Raw genomic sequence first — 22,274 nt, forward strand, 5'->3', positions numbered from 1 at the left:
GTTACCAAGTCACAGCACTTCGTCTTAAATTGCACTGTATTCTTATGCGTCTGTGTCGCTATAATGTACATATATATTGGATTTTTTTGTAGATAAGACATTTTAGATAAGATTTTTAAATGAGCCCCCCCCAAAATATTTTATGCCAGATGTCTAATTTTTTTTACACTCGGGATTAACATGAAGTTGGATGCTTTGTGGGCAGGGAAAAGATAAATGGATGGTACATTGGCTTTAAAAGGGTAACAGTGCATGTTTAAAAAAAAAAAACACTGGAGAAAAAACTGCTTGGGAAAAAAAAAATCATTCAAATATATTCTATGTTCTGCGTAATAAAGACTTTAAAAAAAACACACTATATTTTGATTTTTTTTTTTCTTAATGCCAGTGAGGCTTTTGCCGTATTAGTGGGACCAAACCCTCTTCCCCTTCCTTCCCAATCGCACCGCCACTCCCCCCCCAAAAAAAAAACAACCACCACCATCACCCAGTTTGATAGTGGAATGGCTGGGTAAGACTACAGTCTGTTTGAGAGCTCAGGTGAGTCAGTGTCTTCCCCGGCCTTGGACTCCAGACCCAGGAAACCTTGCGTGTGGTTTGGATGCTCAGCTGCTTCTTTCCAGTCTTGGGTCCATTGTACAGCAACACCCTGGTGCACAGGCCAGAGAAGCTGTGTCTGTAGTGGAGAGACTGCTTTGTGGAGGTCGCTGCTCGTCCTGGTGGGCAGCACACTGGTGGCACTCTCAGCAGCTCTGTGCTGCTCATGTAGAGCTGGCTCTCCTTGGCCACCAGGCTGCCCCTGGGTGCTGTTCGAGGGGATTCCCACCAGTGGGGTGAGTGTCAGACTGCGATCAGCTGTTATGTGGCTAATGAGATGTTTGAAAGGGCTTCTTGATCCACCTCACATGGGATGCTTGACCTCACATCTGTCTTGCAGTCTGGGGCTTGTTTTAAACATTTCCTTCCATTCATCTCAGCCCTAAGTTTGCAAGAACCAGATGTTGGAATTTGAAAAAAGATATTCAGGTCCTGTTTGCAACTGGGTGCATGAATGGGCCCAGGTGATTTGCAGGGTTGTGCTAAGGCTACTGTAGCAATGTTGGACTTTCTTTTTCCCTGCTGGGTGTCCCATTCTGGGGTCTGTGCCAGCACTGGCACTTTTTCTTGGTGGGCTGCAAAACCTCCTTTCAGTGTTTTTTCCCTAATAATTCCTTCATAATCATTTCCCTAATTATTTCCTTCACAGGCTGATGAACGCCTGTGGAGATCTTGGAAAAGCTGCTCTCTAGACCCCAAGTAAACAGCCACACCATATTTCCAACAGGCTTTGGGGGCTAGAAAAGATGCTGCCGGCGCAGGCGAGAGCAGATCAAAGAAAGAAGACTTATTTTGAGTGATGGAAACTTCCTCCCGCAGCTCGGGAACAGCCGGAGCTTTGACTCGGGAGCACAGAGCCCTATTTCTGCCTGGCACCGCGCTGGCCCAGCTGGGGGGTGGCCCCATCCCCGCTCTCCAGCGGAGCGGCCCCAGCCCCGGCGCTGCAGCCCGCGGCCCCCGCTCGAAAAGGGGAGGAGGCGGCCTTTGACGGAGAAATCCGGCTCCGTGCACGAAAGCTTTTCTGCTCGGGGGCGAGGCGGGAGGCTTTGAGTCCCCGATGCGGCTGACCCCCTCCCCAGCCCCCCCGACCGCGGCTCGGCCCGGCTCCCGCCCCTCCATCCACGGCGCCTCCATCCTCCCCGCCTCATGCGGCCGGGCCGGAGCCGCTGGAGCCCGCGGCCGCCCCACCCCGCCTCGCCCAGAGGGCGCTGTCCCGGCTCTGCGGCGGGGCTCCCCCGGAGGGCAGCGCCCGGTGCCGCGGGGCTTGTGCAAGGCCGGCGCCGCCGAGGCGAGCCGCCGCTCGGGAGCGGAACAAAGAGCCCCGGGCCGGGCCGGCGCCGCCGGGGGGCAGCGCTCCCCGGGGCACCTCCGGGGCGAGGGAGTCGCGGCCGCCCGGGCCATGCAGCTGCCCGGAGAGGGGAGCGGCCGGCGGCGCCCCGGAGGGGCAGCGCTCGGAGGGAGCTGGGGGCAGGTCTGGCAGCGCCGGCAGCCCCCGAGTGGGGCAGGGGCGCGGCGGGGCCGTGCCCGGGGCCGGCTGCCGCGCCGCTCGCCCGGGAGGGGCTTGACCGCGCCTCATGAAACAAGGAGCCTCTCCCGGGCGAGCGGCGGGGAGCGGCCGCCCGCCCGCCCGCCCTCCGGTGCCCGGCGTTGCTTGAAGAGCCGCAGCAGCACCGAGAAGTGATTCGGCGGGGGGAGGAGAAGAGGAGGAAAAGAAATCAGATTGCCGAAAGGATTAGGAAGGGGGGTGGGGAGGCGAAGCCCTCTCTCTCCCCCCCCCACTCCGCCCTCCCCGCACACACTTGTGAAGCTTTCCAGAGTTATCCTTCAGCATCAGTGGCACCGGCGGCGAGCCCGGGGAAGTAGCGACACCGAAACGTGCTCGGCTAACTGCAAGAGAGATCAGAGGGAGCGGAGCGGCCGGGAGCGGCCCGGGCCGGCAGACCCTGCCCCGGCCCCTGCCCGCACCCGCGGGGGACTGCACCTCCCGCCTGCGATACTTTATATATTGTTGTTATTGTTGTTTTATTTTTTTCGCCGCTCCTCTCGCTTTCTCGAGGAAGGGCAGGTTTTGTAGCTTCGGGGCGGGCGCGCTGCCGGGCTGCCTGCCCTGGGCGTGCGAGGTGGGGCGAGAGGGAGGAAGAGATGCCTGTGATTAGAGGGAAAGTTGTGCTCATCCTCGGCTTCGTCTTTCTGACAACTTTCCTGGCTGCGGTGCGAGGGCTGCCCGTGAGAAAACAGCGTAGCAACAGCCCAAAGGAGAGGAGCTCCAAGCTGGCGGAGGTAAGGCAGCCTTTGGGGAAGGATGGAGAGCAAGAGGGTGCTGGGGCGAGTCCTCCTCACCCTCTGCCTTGCCCGGGAAGGCTGAGGAAGGCAGCCGGCCACCCAGGGCTCCCGCGGAGGCCGTTGTGCATCTCCAAAGGGAGCAGCATCCAACACGTGTCCCCGCGGCCAGGCAGCCCGGAGCCCCGGGAGGAAAAGCAACAGCCAGGAGATGCAGCTTTCGTGCCTCCCCTCTTCTGGCCTGGTTCTTTACTCGCTGAGGGGCCGAGCCCTTTCCCGGCCTCCGGGATTTTCGGCTAGCCCAGGTCTTTGCATTGCACACAGGCTGAAGGAAAGGGGCAGTTCTAGGTGCTTAGAGATCAGCACCGAGTACCGTGACCCAGTGCCCGGGAAGATCTGCCTCCAGAGGGCAACATCTCTCATAGGAGACAGGAGTTCGGCCACAACCCGACCTGCAGTAAAATTAGTAAGGTTGGTGGCTTGCCAGGAACTCCAAAACTTCGCTACTACAAAAATAAGAAGTGACAGATTTCAGCCACCGTCTCTTCTTCCCGCTGGGACGAGCCTGGGGCAGATTCCAGAGTGGTCATGCTTCGTTTTCATCTCAGCAGCCTGCGCCCCGTCCAGCATCCCCGGGCAGGCGGCCTCGGGAGCCCTCACGGGCTGTGGGGAGGTCTGTGACAGACCTCTGCGCTGCTCGCTCCTGAGAGCCGGATCCGGGCCAGCTCTGGCTTTGGAGCGGGAATTGTAGAAGCGGAAATTTCAGTCGGCAGTGAGGGACTGGTCAGACTAGGAACCAACTGGTGGGACCTGATGGGGACGATAAGGAAGGGGATGGGGAAGAAACAAACTACCAGAAGAGCTGGAAGAGGGTTTGAGTAAGAGAGAAAGACAACTGAATGGTTACAAAAAGTTGTTTCCATGTTGAAACTGTTCTCTGGAGAAAAAGCTTTTCAAGCAGCAGAGCTGTGTTTAAAAAATACCCTTTTGAAGAGTGCTATTGCTAAAAGTGGGCAAAAGAAAGAAGTGTAGAAAGTGACGGCGATAGTAAGAGGTTGGGCAGGACAGGGTGAGGGCAGCTCAGCCCTTGCTGGTGGCACGCAGCAGTATGGGGAGCAGCAGGTTTGATCTGCAGGGTCAGTCAGACTGGCAGAGAAGGTGATGGGGATGTACCTTACTGATAGTTATTGTCAAAACATGGTGATGACCTATGGCGGAGTGATGCTGGCACCTGCTGTGGGATGCATTCAACTCCATTCCAGCATGAAGTCCAGGGAACAAGTGTGAAGAAAGAATCTGCTGTGCAGAAAGCCTGTTCAATGGGCAAGAGAGGGCACAGGTTGCATCCAGCCAAGTGCCACCAGTTGAGCCCGGTAATGGTTTTGACTGGACAATAGAGTGAACAGACGCAAGTAGGACTGCAGAGGATGTTACTTGCTGTAGCGCTGGCGATACCATGTTGGTGCTGTACTTTGCTTGTGATCTTTCAAGCACAGATGCAGATGCTGGTTGACTCACCAGAGAAATGCCAGGCAGAGTGTGCTCAGGCTCCACGTGCAGAGATAGTAGGGATTTACGCTTGAAATCCTGAAAAATATTGCAGCCCTGTGGCAGGGGGCATAGGATAGGGACAAAATGCATGTTAGGAAGCTGTGCAGGTCCCCACCAGAAGACCCTGCAGTATCATCTTGGGCTCCTTTTTATCTGATGCCTAAAATGCATCAGGAAGCGGGGCGAGCTGCTGTCAATCCCAATTTGTGAATGGGGAGCGTTGTGCAGCCGGCCAAAGATCACAGACGGCACTTACACAGCGGAGCCTCTGTCCCCAGGACCTTTACTTCTCCAGAAATACAAACATTTAAGAAGTTTACAGGCAAAGGTTTGAGGGTGGAGGTCAGGAGCACAGAGGAAGATGAAGAATGGATATGTCTGGGGTCTGTTGGTGCTCCTGTGCACACCCTGTATCCCTCGGGGCGTCGGCTGCACAGCGCACATGGCAGGGAGAAAGCAGTAGATATTGGCACGTGTCTTCTAGTTTGGGGAGGAAATTCTCTGTTTCTGGTCTGTGGGGGGGAATTTGGAGCAGTTGTGCCTGGCTGTTTGAACTAAAGCAGAGAGCACAAACGCAGCAGTATGATGGTTTGAAAAAAAAAGAAACAGAGTGATTTTGGGTCATATGCACAGATGGTTCCTGTTGCTGTGCTGATAGGCCCTGTCTCTATGGCAGCAGGGCAGCCACAGCTGGAGTATTGGTTACACTCTGGGTAATGCCCTACAGATGTGGGTAGAATGAAGGGGGCCGGGAGGAGAAAAATAGAACTGACAGAGCAGAGCAGATAGACAATCAAAACCATTAAACAATTATATAACTGACTTATTTTAATTTAACATCTTTACTTAAAGCAAACATTTTGCCTTGGTTTGGAATTGAATGGGAATTTTTATAATCTGTGTTGAGCCTCAGAGTTACACTTCTATATTAAATAATTTAGAAAAATCAAAAATATTCAGGTTTTCAGCATTTTTTTGTTAGAAAGCCTTTTCATTGCAGGGAGGCTGAAGGGAACATGTTTTATCTTTGGGCAATAGCCTTATCCACATGTCCCAAAGCCCTATACTTCAGTTAGGATCCGTTACTTCCAGACATTACCAAAGGAGCGAGCACTTGCATTTACATATTTTCAGCTGTGATAGTGTGCAGAAAAGTTTTGCCTGAGTTACTTTGAGTGCAGCATAAGCAACAGATGTAGTTGCTTCAGTATATTTGACTGCAAGCTGAAAGGCAGAATATTTTCTTTCCAAACTGTGGCTACAAAATACCTACAGAGATATGATGTCTGCTGATTCTGAGGCTTTTTGCGTATGTATGGGAAGGTGGGTGGGCTCCAAAGCAGCAGGCAGGTGTACAGCAGGGTTTTTCGAAGTGCCTTTGCACGTTAGATGCATCGCTCTCTGATGTGGGCAGAAATGTGGCAGGTCCAAGTGCTACCCCATGCCAGCGGCTCTGGGTAACTGAATACTTGGAAAAGCTTGTGTCCCTTGTGGAGACAAAGGACAGCTCACCACATTGCTTAATGCTCTGTTTATTTATGAAGTCGAGGGTTAAATGCAAAATATGTTTTGATAAACTAGCTGGATTTCAGAATATTGGCTTTGTGCATTGTTAATAGATGTTTGGATTCTTTCCGACCGATACCAATCGGTTCCAGTGCTCTTCTAGTAAACAGAAAATAACTAATGTTCTAACATGCTAGAAATGTAAACGTTAGAAATTATTAGATCTGTGTGAACCAACACAACCACTTAAAGGACTGTGCATAGAAATAAAAGTACCAGCAGTGATGGTGATGGGGTGTTGGTAGTGAGCATCCCGGTGGTGCTGGGGTGCGGCAAAGTGAGGCAGCAGCGGTTTATGGAGGGTCCAAGCTGCTCAGCCCCACTCTGGTGGGCTTGGTGGGTGCTCCTTTGCAGGAGGGAACCACTTGGAGCTCCCCAAGGCACACAGGGTGTTACTGCAGGGCTGGGACGGGGGCAGGGTGAGAATCCAGGCTGGAACTTGCTGTCGGAGTTCCCCTGGTCTGAAGCTGCGAGCAAAGAAAACCTGGTGTCTGCGATAAGAGATAACAGAGGGCAACAAAAGAAATATCAAGCATAGCATCAGGGCTGTAGTTGGCTGCAAATGTTTGGGTTTGTACAGCACCTGGTATGACTGGCTCCTGGCCCCTGAGAATTAAGGAAATGAATAACAACAGTATGTATTATTTACTGGTTATCAGGTAGGGAGAGCAGTGACAGGAAACTATGTTTAAAACTGAAGCTCTACACTGAGATGTTTTGCTTGCTGATTAAAAATCAGCAGCAGCCGTCTTGATTTAAATCAACCTGCCCTGTGCATAGGGAGTCCAAGTGTGGAGGAATGCATAAGAACTAAATGTATAGCAGTGACATGATGCCTGGCTCTGGTTGCCGGCAAGCAGAGAGTTAGGGAGCTCCAAGGCAACCTGGCATGGCCGTACTAGATAAAAAGTGTTAAAGGGAAATGTCAGCTGGGCTTGAGTGGGGCTTGTCAACTGTAAGCTGAGGTAGCCCTGTCATTTGGGATCCCTAATGTAGCCCAGATACACGGTGTAGGGAGGCAAGTGTGGTGATGGGCTGGCACAGAGTTGTGCGGGAGCCTCCGAGGTGCCTCCTCCCAGGTCCTGGTCCCTCTTGACCCCCGGGGGTGTCTGGATGGGAAGAGGGTCTCACTTTCCCCAGAGCCATCTCACCCAGCTTGTGTTGTCACACGTCTGCCCTGCATGGGGACTCCTCTTGGGAGAGCTCAGCCCGGGTGCAGGTGGTCTGCAGGTCGGTGCTGGCTGCCTGCAGGGCTGGATCCCCACAGCCACTGCGGGCTGTGTCAGTAGCGGAGTCATTTTGCCTGCGGATGTGCTTTTTACCTTTTCATTTCTTCAGCAATTAAGCGTTCTTGTCCCTGGCTTTGTCCTTGGCAGAGGTCGGATTTGTGGGTACAAAACGTGCACTGAAGCATCCTTCCGCTCTGAAAGGGGCTCTTTGTGCGCAGGGAGGTACTTCGCCCTTTGTAGCAAATTTTCTTTTGAGAAGTGCCAAATTATCTTAGTCAACACAGTTGAAAACCCTCCCGCCCTGCGGCTGAGGCAAGAGCAGAAACAAAGGGGAGCTGGGTGTAGGGAAGCTGCCCAACAAGGGGTCTTCTTCCCTTTTCACTGCACAAATAGGTCTGCTGCCTTCCCATTGTCACAATCAAAGGGGTTCCTGTAAAAAGCACATGTAAGGGGAAGAGATTAGGCATAAATCGCTCCACAGGGCATTGCCCAGCCCTTTCTCTGGGGTCCCAAAAGTGACCGGCATTGGCTGACCTTCTCTTTAAAGACAGGCAGGCTGGGGGACTCATCCTGCCTCCAACTGTGGTCCCTCCAAACCCAGCAAGGTGATGGAGGGAGTTTGCTGGGGTGAATTCCTACTTTCCTTGTTAGTGTTTTAGGGCTAGGGAGCACAAACTCAGATCTTCTGTTTTCCATAGCGTCAATAAATATTCTTCCACTCAGAATGATCCCCAAAACAAGATGCCCAAACACTTCCCATAGGGAAGCCTGAGCAAACTGAGCGACAGTCATGACAGCAAAGTGGACAGTGCTGCCAGCTCCTCCAAAACAAATGTCACCAGCCAGAGGCTTGGTTTTAGTATAAAATACCGGAGCCTGTAGCCAAGAAGTAGGGAAAAGATTGCAGCCATATTTCGGTGTGAAAATGTTTCAATTTCAGACAGAAGCTTGAAAGAGTGCAAGGACATTTTTAGTAGATAATTTTTGCAGGGAACCTTCTTTGGAAGGAGGGAGGTCCTGGGGCTTGTCTGAGAAGCTGTTGTGAGATATACTTCGTCTCAGTACTTATGAAATGAAGACACCAAAAAGATGGTGACCTACCTACCTGAGTCCTAGGTGGCTCTTGGTGTGAAGGGTACCAGTGCCTCCTGGGCTGCAGGTTGTTTTAGTCTCCAGAGAAATGATACAATTTCAAAGGGAACAAAATGCCGTTAATTGTTGCCTTCTGCTCTTCCCCAGTGCCACTGGATGGACGTGACAGGGGGACCTGGCTGCAGACGGCCAAGAAACACAAGTGTGCGTGGGGAAGCAGTGGTGAGGCGTGGGTTTATGTTGCATTAAGAGCTGTTGGGTAACACGATCTGACGGGGTCTTATCTAGTGCCCAGGACTTGGGGTGTGAGGCAGGGCTGGGAATGTGTCCCCAGCCACGGGAGCCTCCATCGTGTTGGGTGCCATGGGAGGCTGGTGCATGACAGGAGTGCCATCCTCCATCCGCACTCCAACACCTTCAGCCTGGGAGTGAGCAGGCGAGCCCCAGCTCCTTCCTGGCAGCTGAGCCCCAAGGCACTCGCCAGGCAAGGGGAGGGTGGCTAGGAGATGCTGCAGGACATGCCCCACCAGTGGAGGGTCAGCACCTCTTTGGGCAGGAACAACCACAGGTTCCAGTGTAAGTTGGGGAATGATCCATTAGAGAGCAGTGTAGGGGAGAGGGACCTGGGGATCCTGGTGGACAGCAGGATGACCATGAGCCAGCACTGTGCCCTTGTGGCCAAGAGGGCCAATGGCATCATGGGGTGTATTAGAAGGGGGGTGGTTAGTAGGTCGAGAGAGGTTCTCCTGCCCCTCTACTCTGCCCTGGTGAGACCACACCTGGAATATTGTGTCCAGTTCTGGGCTCCTCAGTTCAAGAAGGACAGGGAACTGCTGGAGAGAGTCCAGCGCAGGGCAACGAAGTTGATGAAGGGAGTGGAGCATCTTCCTTATGAGGAAAGGCTGAGGGAGCTGAGTCTCTTTAGCTTGGAGAAGAGGAGACTGAAGGGTGACCAAATTAATGTTTACAAATATACAAAGGGTGAGTGTCACAAGGATGGAGCCAGGCTCTTCTCGGTGGCAAACAATGGTAGGACAAGGGGTAATGGGTTTAAGCTGGAACATAAGAGGTTCCACTTAAACTGGAGAAGAAACAACTTCTCAGTGAGGGTAACAGAGCACTGGAACAGGCTGCCCAGGGAGGCTGTGGAGTCTCCTACTCTGGAGATATTCAAAACCCTCCTGGACACGTTCCTATGTAGCCTCATCTAGGTGCTCCTACTCCGGCAGGGGGATTGGACTGGATGACCTTTCGAGGTCCCTTCCAGTCCCTAGCATGCTATGATTCTATGATCTCCCTAGGATGTTCTCTCTTCCCCACCCCTTCAGTGCTCTCTCCTGCTGTCCTTCTGCCCTCCCCTTCACCTGCAACCACTTGCACAGCAGCCAAAATCCCAGGGGAGGACAGTTGTACCACGCCATGCAGCATCTCAAGCAGGACAAGGTGTTGTACAGATGTCTTCATGTCTGCTGTTCTGCCCTTGCCCTCTGGGGACACTGTGGTTGTATTACATGGTTAAGCTGGCTGCTTCCTGAAAATCAAAGATCCCCCTTAGGGGAGCATCTAATTCTTCTCTCCTGGGGAGCATTCACAGGGTGGACCCCTTGGTGTCACCAGTGGAGAAGATATGGGGCTGCCCAGAGGTGCTGTGGCCATCTCAGGGGCAGCTTGGCTTCCTCCATATCCGGATTTACAGCTTGGCTATTGCATGTTTGTGGGGACTGGTCCTGAGGTTACAGTGGGGTCCCACTGGGAAATGAGCAGCCAAAGGGAAGAGGAAGGGTCAACTAGGGGCTAAGATGCTGGGGAAGCAGGGCTCCCCGTTGGGATGTTCCCTAGCTGTCCTATGACTTTGGACTTGCTTCTGCAGCCCTGCAAGCCTCAGACTCCCACCTCGTGGGGAAAAAAAAGCAGTTCGTGGGGAAAGAAAAGCAGTAATTTTTTTTTTTTTTTTTTTTGAGGCAGTTAGAAGTAGCAGAGGCCATCCTGGAAAAGCTTGTGAACAAGTGAATTATGAACAACACAGACTGGAGCCAGAGAGGAAAGTTTCCTCTTCCTGAGACCCTTTCTCCAACCCACACTTATGTGTGGGACTCATTAAATCCGAGCTCACCCCAGGCTGGGGAGCTGCAGCCAAGCACCTGGGGCAGGGGCTGCTGCCTGCGAGTCACCCCAGCTTTGCTCTTTCAGGAGGCCGAGATGCAGCATCCCTGCCTGGATCAATGCCCATGCAGGAAATGGAGAAGCTCCGTGTCCAGCGCAAGTGCCTATTTTGTCTCTTGTTGCAGCAATCCCTGATGGATTTACATCTCTTCAGTTTCCTTTCTCCAGCAAATGTCTAACCCCAGCCATGGAAGTGGCAGCTCTGTGGTCAGCCCCATTGCTTCTGCTTTGGCTTTTCCCAGCTCCAGGGGGCTGAGGCATACCCGGGGAGGATCAGCTGCCTTCCCTGCCTGCAACGGGGGAGCATCCCACCTCCCCTGCCTCCCCCCACACTGCAATGTCTTCCAGCTGGCTGGTGTGCAGGGGGAGGCTGGCGTTGCCCTGGTCCCTCCAGTTTCTGCACTTGCTTTGCTATATTTGTGGTGGGCTTTTTTTCCTGTTGCAGTTTTGCCTGGGCTGCAGTGGGGAAGGAAGCAGCAACTAGGGCAGCTGGAGGGTTACAGTGTGCAGGCTAACAAATGTGGATCATTAGCTGGAACAAGTTAATGGTTGCTGAAGCACATGGAGTTTAGAGCTGGAACAAGTTAACAGCAACTCAGTTTGATGCATTAAGAGCTTATGCGTATTACAGCTCAACTATGCTAACAGAAAACATGTGCCCTAGCAGGAGCATTTGCCAGAGAGCACCAGAGGGTATGGATGTGTGTCTGTCTCTCCAGGGCACCTCCCCATGCAGTCCATGTGGGGGCCCTGCTTCCACACTCACCACCATGCTCTGTCTGAGCACCTCCCAGCTGGCCAGGCTGCAGCAGAGGTCTCAGATGTACCTTCTTCCTCGGGTAAGGGTACCTTGCCACGACCTGGGCTCTTCAAAGCAAGTACTACCTCTCAAGAGTTGGCCCTTGGACCCATGCATTTGGACAGTGTCTCCAGTGCGAGGACAGCCCCGGCTGCTGTGCTGGGACACGTCAGTGGTGCTGATCAGATGCCCCAGCTTCTCCACTGCAAGGCCTGTGTGGTTCATCCTTGTGGGAGGCAAGGCAGTCCCTCCTGAGGGGCAGGTGAGGAAGAGAATTGAGCCGTGGTGACCTTCCTGAGAGGTGCAACGTGGGAGACCTGTGTCTATTCCTGGCCTTGCTGCAGGGTTCCTGAGAGACCTGGGGCAGGTCATTTTCTTTGTTTGCAATATGGGGGTCTTACAGATTTTGTCTCAGTGTTAAAGAGGGGGAAGATGTTTATGGTAGAGAAGCACCTGAGTGTGACATTGAGGAGGGCAACAGCCAGGCATGGTGAGAGATGAAAAGCCACCAGGCTTTTTCTTGTCCTTCTCATGTCACAAGTGACCTGAGGAGTTGGCTGAGGATGCTACAGACAAGTTACTTATCCACGCACCTGCAGGAAAGACAACTCCAATGGGAGGGGTTGGGTCGTGCCCATGGGGACATGCAGTGAGGAGCACTGATGGCAGCGTGGCCAACCGCCCTGTTTTCAGTCTTGTACAAAGTCAACTACGTTGTGTCCTTGCTCCTTGTGGTGCTGGTGCTTCTCTGTGCTGTTGTGTCTTCTGCTCCAGGGCTGACTCTGCCTCAGGGGCAACCAAGTCACGGACCTTGGAAAGTGTTTTCAGATTACAGTTGTTGCAATTGTGAGACATGAAAATAAATGTGAGACATGAAAACAAATGAGACACATGAGGAAGCCTTTGATGCTGCCTCCTGCAGCTCGCTATTCAAGACAGCTGGGATGAAGCTAGTTACAAGAGAGTGATTCTGTATGATCTAAAGTATTTTGATAACTGCATTAAAATTATAATCATGAGGGTGGAATAATTATCTGCACAGCCCACAGTTTGCTGCTGACTCCTGCTGGTCTGTCATAAACAGGATCTGCCCACGCAAGCATGATAACCAAGTGCTTTGTCTGTTCCACGAGCACTTGCAGAGCTCTCCCAAAACTTGAAGGGAGATGCTTGTGTCTTTATTCAAAACAAATCAAAACCAACCAAACAACAACAACAAAAGGAAAAAAAAAAAAAACAAACAACACAGCAACAAAAACTAGCACTCAAGTGTGAGTTGATCCTGAGGTTGACCAGTGAGTAGAGCAGTTGGGAGATCATGGTCCTGCTCTTCACTTGTGCCACAGCCCCTTTGCAGGCAGGAGTGTAACCCAGGGCAGAAGAAGAAGAAAGCAGCTGGACGTGTCCACTGCCTTCAGTTACCTCTGGCAGATCATCCAGAGCTCATCTGTCAAAACCCTGGGTGATGGCTCCTGCTAAACCACCTGTCTATAAGTCTAAAGGTGTTGTGTTTGATTATTGAGATTGTGACTTGGGAGATTTTACAGATGTTAACAGGGACTGGGTGGCATCTTCATGTTCCCTGTTTTCTCATGGGTGCCCACCTGGTTCTAAACACCTCTAGAAGCATGCTGTGCTTTGGCATGGCTCTGGGAAATCTGTTAAGCAGGTGATAAGCCGATGGGTAAAAGAGGTCACTTGCCTGATATGCGACCAGTGGATTTTCCATCTGGCTCAAGGACTCTGATGGTGAATGAGCCAGGAGGATCAAACTGCAGCCCCCCGGAGGCTAAGGCAGTCTCAACCGGCTGGGCTAGACAAGCCCTTTCTTTGAGCAGTGTCTGTGGTGGTGTCATCAAGGAGAGAATATGCTCAGCGCTATGGGAGGGAGGCAGCATGGCATGCTGCATTTGTTCTTGTTGATTACCCTGCTGTTCAACCTTTTATTTTAGAGACTTACTAGTGTTACTTGTTAGCACTGGGAAAATCTTCCTTTTCTCCACTTCCACCAGTGACAACTGTCCTCAGCCTTTCTGCAAACTGCAGCCTCAGAGCTGCCAACAGACAGGCTGGGCTTCCTTCTGAAGCATCCAACCCTTGTCCCTCTACTTCCATAGCTTTATAGCAAAACTCAGCTCTGGAGTTGTTCCAGCCCACTTTCACTCCAAATATAAATTTCATTGGAAGGTGGTCTGTAGATCATTGAAGCTCATTTAGGTGGGGGAAAAAAAAAAAAAGGCTAGAAAATACAAGAAAAGTTCTGATTTCTATTTTATATATGGCTAATTCATAAGTGGGCAAATTTGCAACAAACTGCATGACAGATTTTAAAACAATGTTGTTGGGAGCTTGGAGGAAAGAGTAGAAAGAGGCTTGTGTAGATTCAGCTCTATTCAGGAAGAGTAGTTCTTCTGGTGGAGTACTCGTTTCAGTACAGCTTGGTAAAACTGTTCAAAGGAAACCTAACACAAGCAGTAATGTTTAAGCAACAAAACCCCCCCGTTCCTTATAATTATAGCCCAGTGAAATACCAACCTTTAGCAAATACGTCATTTTCTTCACTGCAGTGTTAACAAACCCAAAGCACAGCCCGAACATTGACCTGACTCCCGCGTACGCGGGTTGGTTTGATGCAAGCTGAATGAGTTTATATGATTACTAATTGGTTCAGAATAGGTGTGGGTGGAAACTGCATCCTCTGAGCTTGTCCTGTGCTGGGGACTCGCTTGCTCTGTGCTGCTCGTGCACAGGCTCCAGCAGTGCTTCCCTCCTCCAGGAGTTATCTCAAGCATACTTGGCTGGGGTTTAGCCCCATGACGAAGAGCAGCTCTGCTCAGCAACGTATTATATGTAGCTAAAAAGAGCATTGCTGTGGGTTCGCTGGTAACTTGCAATGCATGCAGAGATGCTGAAGAATGTGCTGGATGGACAAGTACCTGTGGTTGTGGTGGCAGAATAGTGGTGTCTCTGGTTGCCAAAGGGCGGTATGGCACAGGAAATAGTCTGTTCACATTTTAAACTGCTGTAGGATCTGCGATGTCATGTCTCTAATAATTTTTATGTAAGAGCTGCAAGCACGTGAATGTTGGTCATTTGCTTTCTTAAGCCAGGTTTAGTTCAGTCTTAGAGAAGTTTATAGCAAAATCACAGATTTTAAGACCAGAGAAATCATTAGATCCTTGAATTTCTTCCCTAGCACAGATGCAATACATGTGTGTTGAGCCCAGTGACGTGGGTTAACTGTCTCCACAAGAGATAATGCTACTTTCCTTGTTAGCTTGTTCCTGTGGTTAGTCACTTACAGTGTTAAAAGCACGATCCTTATTCCTCAGTTGGATTTGTCTGGCTTTGACTTGAACATGTTTCTTTCTATTATGTGTTTCTGTTCTGGATTAGAGAGTCTCTGGTGCCTGATGGATTATTGCCTTAAAGAACTGGGAAATCAAGTCATTGCTTTCTCTTTTTAACATGACAAATTGAATCGTTCCAGGCTTTCACTGGAAAAGTTTTTCCACCCTTTCCTTCATGGGGATGGGTTTTGTGGCTGCTCTCTTCACGATCTTCAGATTCCCGAGCAGTTTTAATAGAAGTGTGTAGACTAGAAATGGGATCAGCCTTTACTCTCTAGAGTATATCAGCCTTTCCCCACACCTTTCCCATAGACCCTGTTGCCCGTGTTATGTACAAAGTAGGCATGACACTGGAGTGAATTGTTGATGAGTTCCTTCCACTTCCTAATACTGTTGCTGAGCTTGTGCCTAAGGGTGTTTAGGTCGTCAGTCCTACAAGCAGGAGAGCCTGGACTATGTGGGAAGAGCTCTTGGGCTGATAAGGAGGCAGGTGTGATTCTGCTTATAGCCTTCAGTCTAAACATGGTCTTCACAAACAGGAAGTTCATGCACTTTCCCAAGTGCTGCTCCAGAGTTTCTCTCAGGTTCCTGCCCTGGAGACCCTTATTCCCAGCCAGGCAGGATATCCCAAGTGTATGCAGGAGGAGCTGCGGCAATTCCCCCTTTGGCTTTTTCCTATGCTTGGTGCTGGCTGGTCACAGGAGAAGGCTGGAGCTCGCCTGCAAGATATTGATGGCTTCTCAGCACTGCTCTCTGTGCTTCTGCAATGTGGTGGCCAGTGTCCTTCCCTAGCAGAAGAAGGAGAATGGAGCTGCCCAGTGATGGTTTGCAGCCCTTCTTCTGGGCTCCACAGAGAGTAGAGGAGTAGAGTTTTCACCCTGGACAGGCCAGCTCTTCTCTTCCCCGAGCTGATGCACTGCAGTGGCTTAGCTCCAGGCTTGGCAGCTTTATTCAGCTGTCCCTCAAGCAGAGCAGAGGAGAGGGTGTGTGTTGCAACAGGAGTGTGGCCCCCAAGGGCAGCTGCCTGTGTGGCTGGCAGGAGCCCTTGGTGACACAGAAAAGACACATCTGCCTGTCAGGATCATGGTGCCATGGATGCTTTGACCTGGAGGGAGCACTGGCTCTCATAGAACCTTGCTAAAATCCGTGGCTTGATCAGCTGTGGTAGGGCACTGAGCAGGACCTTGCTCAGGAGGGACATCTTCTGACACAGGGACAAATTTTAATCCAGTGAAGCCTCAGAGCAATGCAAACTTTAGCAGGAGGGAAGGGTTAGGTAGTGCCGTGTAGTGACTGTCACTGAAGGACACTGTGCCATTCAGGGCAGACACCCCTGGGGTCTTTGTACCTCTGGAGGATTTGGGAGCTGAGGGAGCTCTGTTCACCCTGTGATAGTCTCACAACCAGTTCCCCTGGGGTAGTTTTATATATTCCCTGTGGGAACAGTACTCTGAATTTCTTGAGCTTGTTTAGGCGTAAAATCTGAATTAGGCACTGAGTGTAAGTTTGGAGACTTGGAGTCTGTTCCTGGCTCGTGTGCTCTGATGTCCTCGGGTGAGCTCAGATCTTGTTGCTAGAGGAGACCTCACTTTCCATGTGTATTAAATTTGGGTTGTCTGTGAAATGAGCTTACTCAGCCCTGATAAGCTCCTTGCAAATAAGGCAAGAGTGCCAGGCTCGCAGAGCTGTTGGCAACCCCTTGTGCAGGGGCTGTGTTGGACACGTGCAGCTGGCAGCAAACCCAGCACCAGCGGGTGATGTCGCGCGGCCAGCCCCGAGACATGGCCAAGTTTGCCTGCTCAGTCTCCCTTACTGTTTCTGCTCTGTCTGGGCTCCTTCTTGCTACCTGCCAGGGAGTCCCTGGGCATAAGAAGAGACCTGATGAGGGGCTAAGGCACCAGGAGACAAGCTGGGTCAGAGCTGAGCATCCTTCCCAAAACCACTGTGGTTTCGCACTGGGGCAGAGGGAGCTGAGAGGGGAAGGTGCAGGCAGAGGGATCTCTGTCTATGCCCACATTAGCTGCCAGCAGTGCCACAGAAGCCTTCCCAGCCAGGGAGAGGAGTGAACCCCAAAGTCTCTCACTGGGCAGCCCAAGCTCTCTTCTCTCTGAAGCCCTCTCTCCTCCAGGCCCATCTGGCAAAGTCTGTCACCAGCCCTTCTCCATGCCCAGCCTGTTCTGGTCAGCAGCCAAGGGACCAGCAGCATCTCCGCTGCTCTTTTCCCTCCCCCAGGGATGGGGGTGTTGCACACTTTGATGTGTGGCCACAGGGCTGGGGACAGGCTGTGTGCGCTCATGAGAGCCTGGCCAGGCTCCAGCTGCCTTTGAAGTGCTCCAGTGATCAGGATGAAAGGGAGGGGAGTCCTTCCCCAAACCATCTGGCTCTAATTGCAGGTAGAAATGCCTCTCTGCATCCCCCGTGGGGAGGGGGCATGCCGCTCTCTTCGTTAATCCCGGGGCTCTCGGCTGGGCTGACGCAAAGGGCGAGAGCTTGAACAAAAGGGGGTTTCAGCTGGGCAGCCAGAAATAGGCAGCCACTGGTGGAGATGCTGGGGGTTTGGGCACCTCCACTCCCGGCCTTGAGCCACAGGGCCCCACAGACCTTCCCAGGGACAGCCTGTGCTGCGGGGGGGCTTTGCCAGTTGTTCCCATCTCCGGTTTCTCGGGCGCACTGGAGCCTGCTGGCCCTTTGACTCACACTCTTTTATGCCGGCGCGCGCTGAGTGCAGGGACGAGGAACGTGGGAACTCAGAGTGAGCCCGGCTGCTCGACGAACTTCACTGGATGCCTCCCCGAGCTCCTGGCCAGCCAGCACTGCCACCTCGGCGAGGCTCCCTGCCCGCTCCCTGTCTGCTCCACCTGCTCCTCCTGGGCAGGGCTGGCCACAAAGTGCCACTTGCCACTGCAGTGGCAGCAGCGGTTAGAGCCACTGGCAGCACTGGCAAGTAAGTTGTGTTGTATTGGGCTGGGCATCTTCCCTTTGCCAAGGAGGTAAAGGCAGCTGGGTTATATCTACCAGCAGTTTCTTTCCCTCCTGGTGATAGCCTGTGGACAGCATCTGAAATCTCACTGAAAGCTAAACCTATGTTGCTTGAAGTCACCTGCACTAACATGGACAGCACAGAACGGTTTATTTAGTTTCCCCCCCTTGTCATAAATCCCTTGTTAATAAATTTTATATATAAGTATATAAAATTATTAAATATGAGCTGTGGTAACTCTGTGTCCAGAAGCAGCCCTTGCCACTACCCATCTCCAGAGATGAAGAGATGGCCAAAAAGGGAGAGCGAGAAGTGGTAAGCCAGGTGAGGTGGGCAGAGGGATGTGGACAGGGTGGTCGCAGAAATGGGAAGCGCCAGCCTGAGAAGACCTGTAGGTTGCTCAGGTGCAGCAAGGCTGAGCCTCAGCACAGCACATACCACTGGGTATTAACTTGATTAATTAATTAATGTCTTAATCATTGTCCTACTCCAATGCTGTGATGAGACAAGGTGGAGGAGCCATTTGGTGCAGGAAATGGGACTCTGCTTTTCTGGGCAGTGGTTTGCTCCCCATAGGGCCACCCTCAGGAGATTTCCTCACTGCCTCTTCCCTCTCCAGGTCTCTGCCTCATCTGACCCCCACTCAGCAGGGGACAAAGAGCTGCCGCCATCGGGCAAGGCACGGGGTCTGAGGCGGAGCGGGCAGGCCGGCCCGCGGCGGCACCGGCGCCGTGGGGTGGCTCAGCAGGCTGCCAGGAGCCTGGCAGTGCCCAACCCTGACAGCGCCAGCCGGGAAGAGAGCCTGCCCTTTGTGCTGGACCTGCAGAGCTTGCCGGGGCTGGCCAACGTGGACCTGAGCGCCCAGAACCCCAACATCCAGGTGGGGAGCGGGTCTGGGTGGGCCATGGAGGGGGTGCACGCGAGCACCACATGTTCCTCAACTTTGGTGGGTTCCCTAAGAGGAAAGATCTCATGAGTGGGGTCCATGTGGCCGCTTCCTTCTGTCTTCTTGGTAACTACCAGATGCAAGTCACTGGCAGAGACAAGCTCCTTGCCAGGGGAATTTGCTCATGGCCTTTTCCCTGTACCCCAACAGCCTGTCTCTATAAATGCTCCTGTGGGAGGACCTCTCAATTTCTGAGGGTGGTGTTGGTCCCTGTGGGTGACCACCAGCCCCTCTGTACCTCCTGCTCTGCCCCTGGTCAGTCTCTCTGGATGAGGCAAGACCTCTTGTGCTTGTTGCATGGTCCTGTAGCCCCAAGCATGTCTGGCCTTTCGAGCCGGGAACCAGTGCATGCGCTAGTAGATCTGTCCCAGGGCTGTGCCCCAGCTCACTGCTCTGCCTCATATTGGGCCTCCAGGTGACCATTGAAGTGGTGGATGATCCTCAGGCTGAGATGGAGATGGACTTGTTGAAGGAGACGAGCAATGACTGGTCCCTGACTTCTTCTGAGTGGTTGTCCCACAAGGATCTCTTCTGGCCCCTCTTCTGGGAATACACTGACCCCACTGAGGAAGAAGAGGAGGAGGAGGAGGAAGATGAAGAGGATGACAATCTGGATGTAGGGGACAGGGAGGAGGAAGAGGAAGAGGAAGAGGAGGAGGAAGATTACACAGCAGAGTATGAGGAAGAGGAGTCCATGCTCAGTGGAGTGGGAGGTGACTGGGACCAGCAGTGGCCTGGGCAGAAGAACTGGATCTTTAAGGAAAAATATAATTACGGTGAGTCCTCTTGGGCATATGGAACTGCCCTGCAGACCGGCACTGCCCTTCCCTGCCCTGCCTGCCCTGCAGCCCTGTCTCATGTGGGGGAAGCAGCCCTGTGCTGGGGATCACAGCACACTGGTGCTCAGTACCTACTTAGAAAATAAGCAAGCATGCTGAGGATCAAGGCCAGCACGCAGCTGGGGCTGTCAGCAATCAGGCACACCAACATCCCAGTGGGAATTGCCCTTGCATGTGATCAGACTGCAGCGTGGACTGTAGTGAAGGCATGCTCAGATGAGAAATACAGTATAAATATTTAATGGCAGGTGCTGCTGCCATGCACTCGGGTTCCTGCAGTGACACCAGTGCCAGAAGCCTTTGCCACAGGCCTTGGCACCCTAGGAGAGGAGCTGTGGAGGGCTAGATGGTAGGTGCTGGTGGGCGGACAGGCCAGGCCACTGCAGCAGCTCCCTCCTGCAGCTTCCCAGCCACAGGCCCCAAACCAGTCAACCTTTGCTAATGCATGATGCTTCAGCATCATGGCCAGTGCATCAGGCAGGTTTGATGAGGATGGGGATGAGCAGCAATGCCTAGCTGGGTCATTACCACCATGAGTGAAGCTGTGGTAATCAGAGCCTTTGCTCAGGAGCTGCTTCCCTGAGGTTGCCAGCGAGGATGGGGTTGGCCCATGTCATCACGTGGTCAGGCACCTCCGTGTGCGCCAGGCAGCGGTGGCCATGTGTCTCTGTAAAGGACATCCCAGGGATGGGGAGCTGCTGAGGGAGGTCCTGGGTGGCTGCTGGCTCCCTCCTCCTGGGGCTTTGCTGAGTCCACCTCTCTGCCTCTCCACTGCCATGCAGACTACGAAGATGAGGAGGAGTGGAGCCCATGGTCCCCTTGTAGCTTCACCTGTGGCAGTGGCAACCAGAAGAGGACCCGGTCCTGTGGCTATGCCTGCACAGCAACGGAGTCAAGGACCTGCGACCTGCCACGCTGCCCTGGTGAGCCTTTGGCTTGGGCACTGTCTGACCCTGATGTGGGCTGATATCCTGCTGCTGCGGGCTGGATGTTGCTCATGCTTCAAGAACTGGTTATGTTTAATGTTATCTAGGCTTATGACTGTGGGGTTCTGTTTCCACAAAGAAGCTCTGATGGGGCTTCATGGCTCCCCAGGCAGTTACATGGTGCCCAAGGGTGGTAGAGCTGGCATCCAGCTCAGTGTGTGACTCTTTGCACTTCTCCTGTACTGGGAGCTTGGAGTCCTCTCCTGAGGCATACTGACAGGTGGCTCCATCAACTGAGATTTACATAACCCACAGCCTTGGGTGGGTCTGTCCTGCGTGTCTTGCTGCTTTCCCTTCCTTCCAGGCAAAGTAGTGGTGGGACAGGGGGTGAAAGATAGCTGGTGCCCTTACAAAGGAAAAAATCCCACCACTCCTCCTGTTGTTCAACCTGGCTCTTTTTTTTTTCCCCTCTCAAGGAGCTGAGGGGGAAATGGTCTTCCCCACAGAGGAGACTCCTTTCAGAAGTGACAACACCACAGAGCTGTTCAACTCAGGTCAGCCTCTGCCTCGCACTGGGGCTTCGGTGCCAGACCCCATGGGGGGTGTAGCTGGCTGGTGGGGAGGGCTCTGCCAAGGGCTCCTGCGTCTGGTGTCCTGACCTAAGTCACCCAAACCACTGCCATGTGCACGCTTTGGCAGCCATGCTGGGAAACCCAGTTCCTTCCACAGCCCTGGTGCAACAGAGTCCTGCTTTACAGCACAGTGGTTGAGGCCAGTTTGCCATGTGCCATCTCCCATTGGGGGATGATGCCAACCCAGCCCCTGTAGCAATGGGTGCCTGGGGCAGAGCCCCTGTGAGGGGCAGCTCTGCTCCAGCATGAAACCCCCTCACTCTGTTACTGCCTCGGCGATGGAGCCTGGCTCCAGCCCGTCCTAGGAGACTGGCTGCTCCTGCCTGGCGGTTGCAGGCTCCACCAGTGGTGCTGGCAAGTCCATGGGCAAACAGCAGCTGGGTAAAGCAGGGTGCAGGCTGTGCATGCCCTCATCATTTCGGTACCCTCCCCCCAGAGGTGGACAGCTGTGAGAAGTGGCTGAACTGCAAGAGCGACTTCCTCACCAAGTACCTGAGCAAGGTGCTGACGGACCTGCCCAGCTGCCCCTGCTCCTATCCACTGGAGGCTGTCTACAGTGCTGTCAACCTGCGGGATGAGCAGCAGGGCAAGAGCTTCCGATGGCGGGATGCCAGCGGCCCCAAGGAGCGCCTGGACATCTACAAGCCGACAGCACACTTCTGCCTGCGCTCCATGCTCTCCCTCGACAGCACCACCCTGGCTGCCCAGCACTGCTGTTATGACGAGCACGCCCGCCTCATCACCCGTGGCAAAGGGGCTGGCGTCCCCAACCTTATCAGCACCGAGTTCTCCCCGGAGCTGCACTACAAGGTGGACATGCTGCCCTGGATCCTCTGCAAGGGCGACTGGAGCCGCTACCACGCCGTCCGGCCCCCCAACAATGGGCGCCAGTGTGCTGATAACCCCCCTGAGGAGGAGTATCTCTCCCAGCTGCAGGAGGCCAAGGAGTACTAGCCACAGCCACGCTCAGAGGAGCCATGGCCACTGCCAGCTCCTACCCTGGCCCAGCCCATCGAAGTCCAGGCCCTGCTGATGGGCTCCTCACTGGTGCCGGGCAGAGCGGGGAGGATGTGCTGTCCATGTCATCCCTTCAGAGGGTGCCTCAGCCCACCTTGGATTTCCAAGGGCACCGGAGGTTATGGCGGTGGTACGGTGCGATCCCTGCCATACCACCCGCACGCCGGGGTGCCTGGTCTGGTGCACGGGGAGCTGCAAGGGATGGGAGGCATAAAGTGAATGGGGGGCTGCTCCCATCTGCTTTTATTCTCTACAGTCTTTCAGTGTAGCCTGAAAGCTGAGTGTCTGCAGGGTAAAATGGCCTCGG

At 53.3% G+C, this 22,274-nt stretch overlaps 1 protein-coding gene across 1 annotated transcript; it reads left to right on the forward strand.

Moving 5' to 3' along the window:
• Positions 1 to 2,739: 2,739 nt before the first annotated feature.
• On the forward strand, positions 2,740 to 21,904 carry ISM2 (isthmin 2; the record flags this gene model as incomplete). Its single annotated transcript, XM_080345092.1, has 6 exons — positions 2,740 to 2,877; positions 18,227 to 18,487; positions 18,969 to 19,329; positions 20,175 to 20,315; positions 20,795 to 20,872; positions 21,387 to 21,904. The coding sequence occupies 6 exons, from the start codon at positions 2,740 to 2,742 to the stop codon at positions 21,902 to 21,904; spliced, it is 1,497 nt and encodes a 498-aa protein (XP_080201218.1).
• Between the last annotated feature and the right edge of the window lie 370 nt (positions 21,905 to 22,274).

This window comes from Nesoenas mayeri (assembly GCF_963082525.1).
Source record: "Nesoenas mayeri genome assembly, chromosome: 5".
Taxonomy (NCBI): domain Eukaryota; kingdom Metazoa; phylum Chordata; class Aves; order Columbiformes; family Columbidae; genus Nesoenas; species Nesoenas mayeri.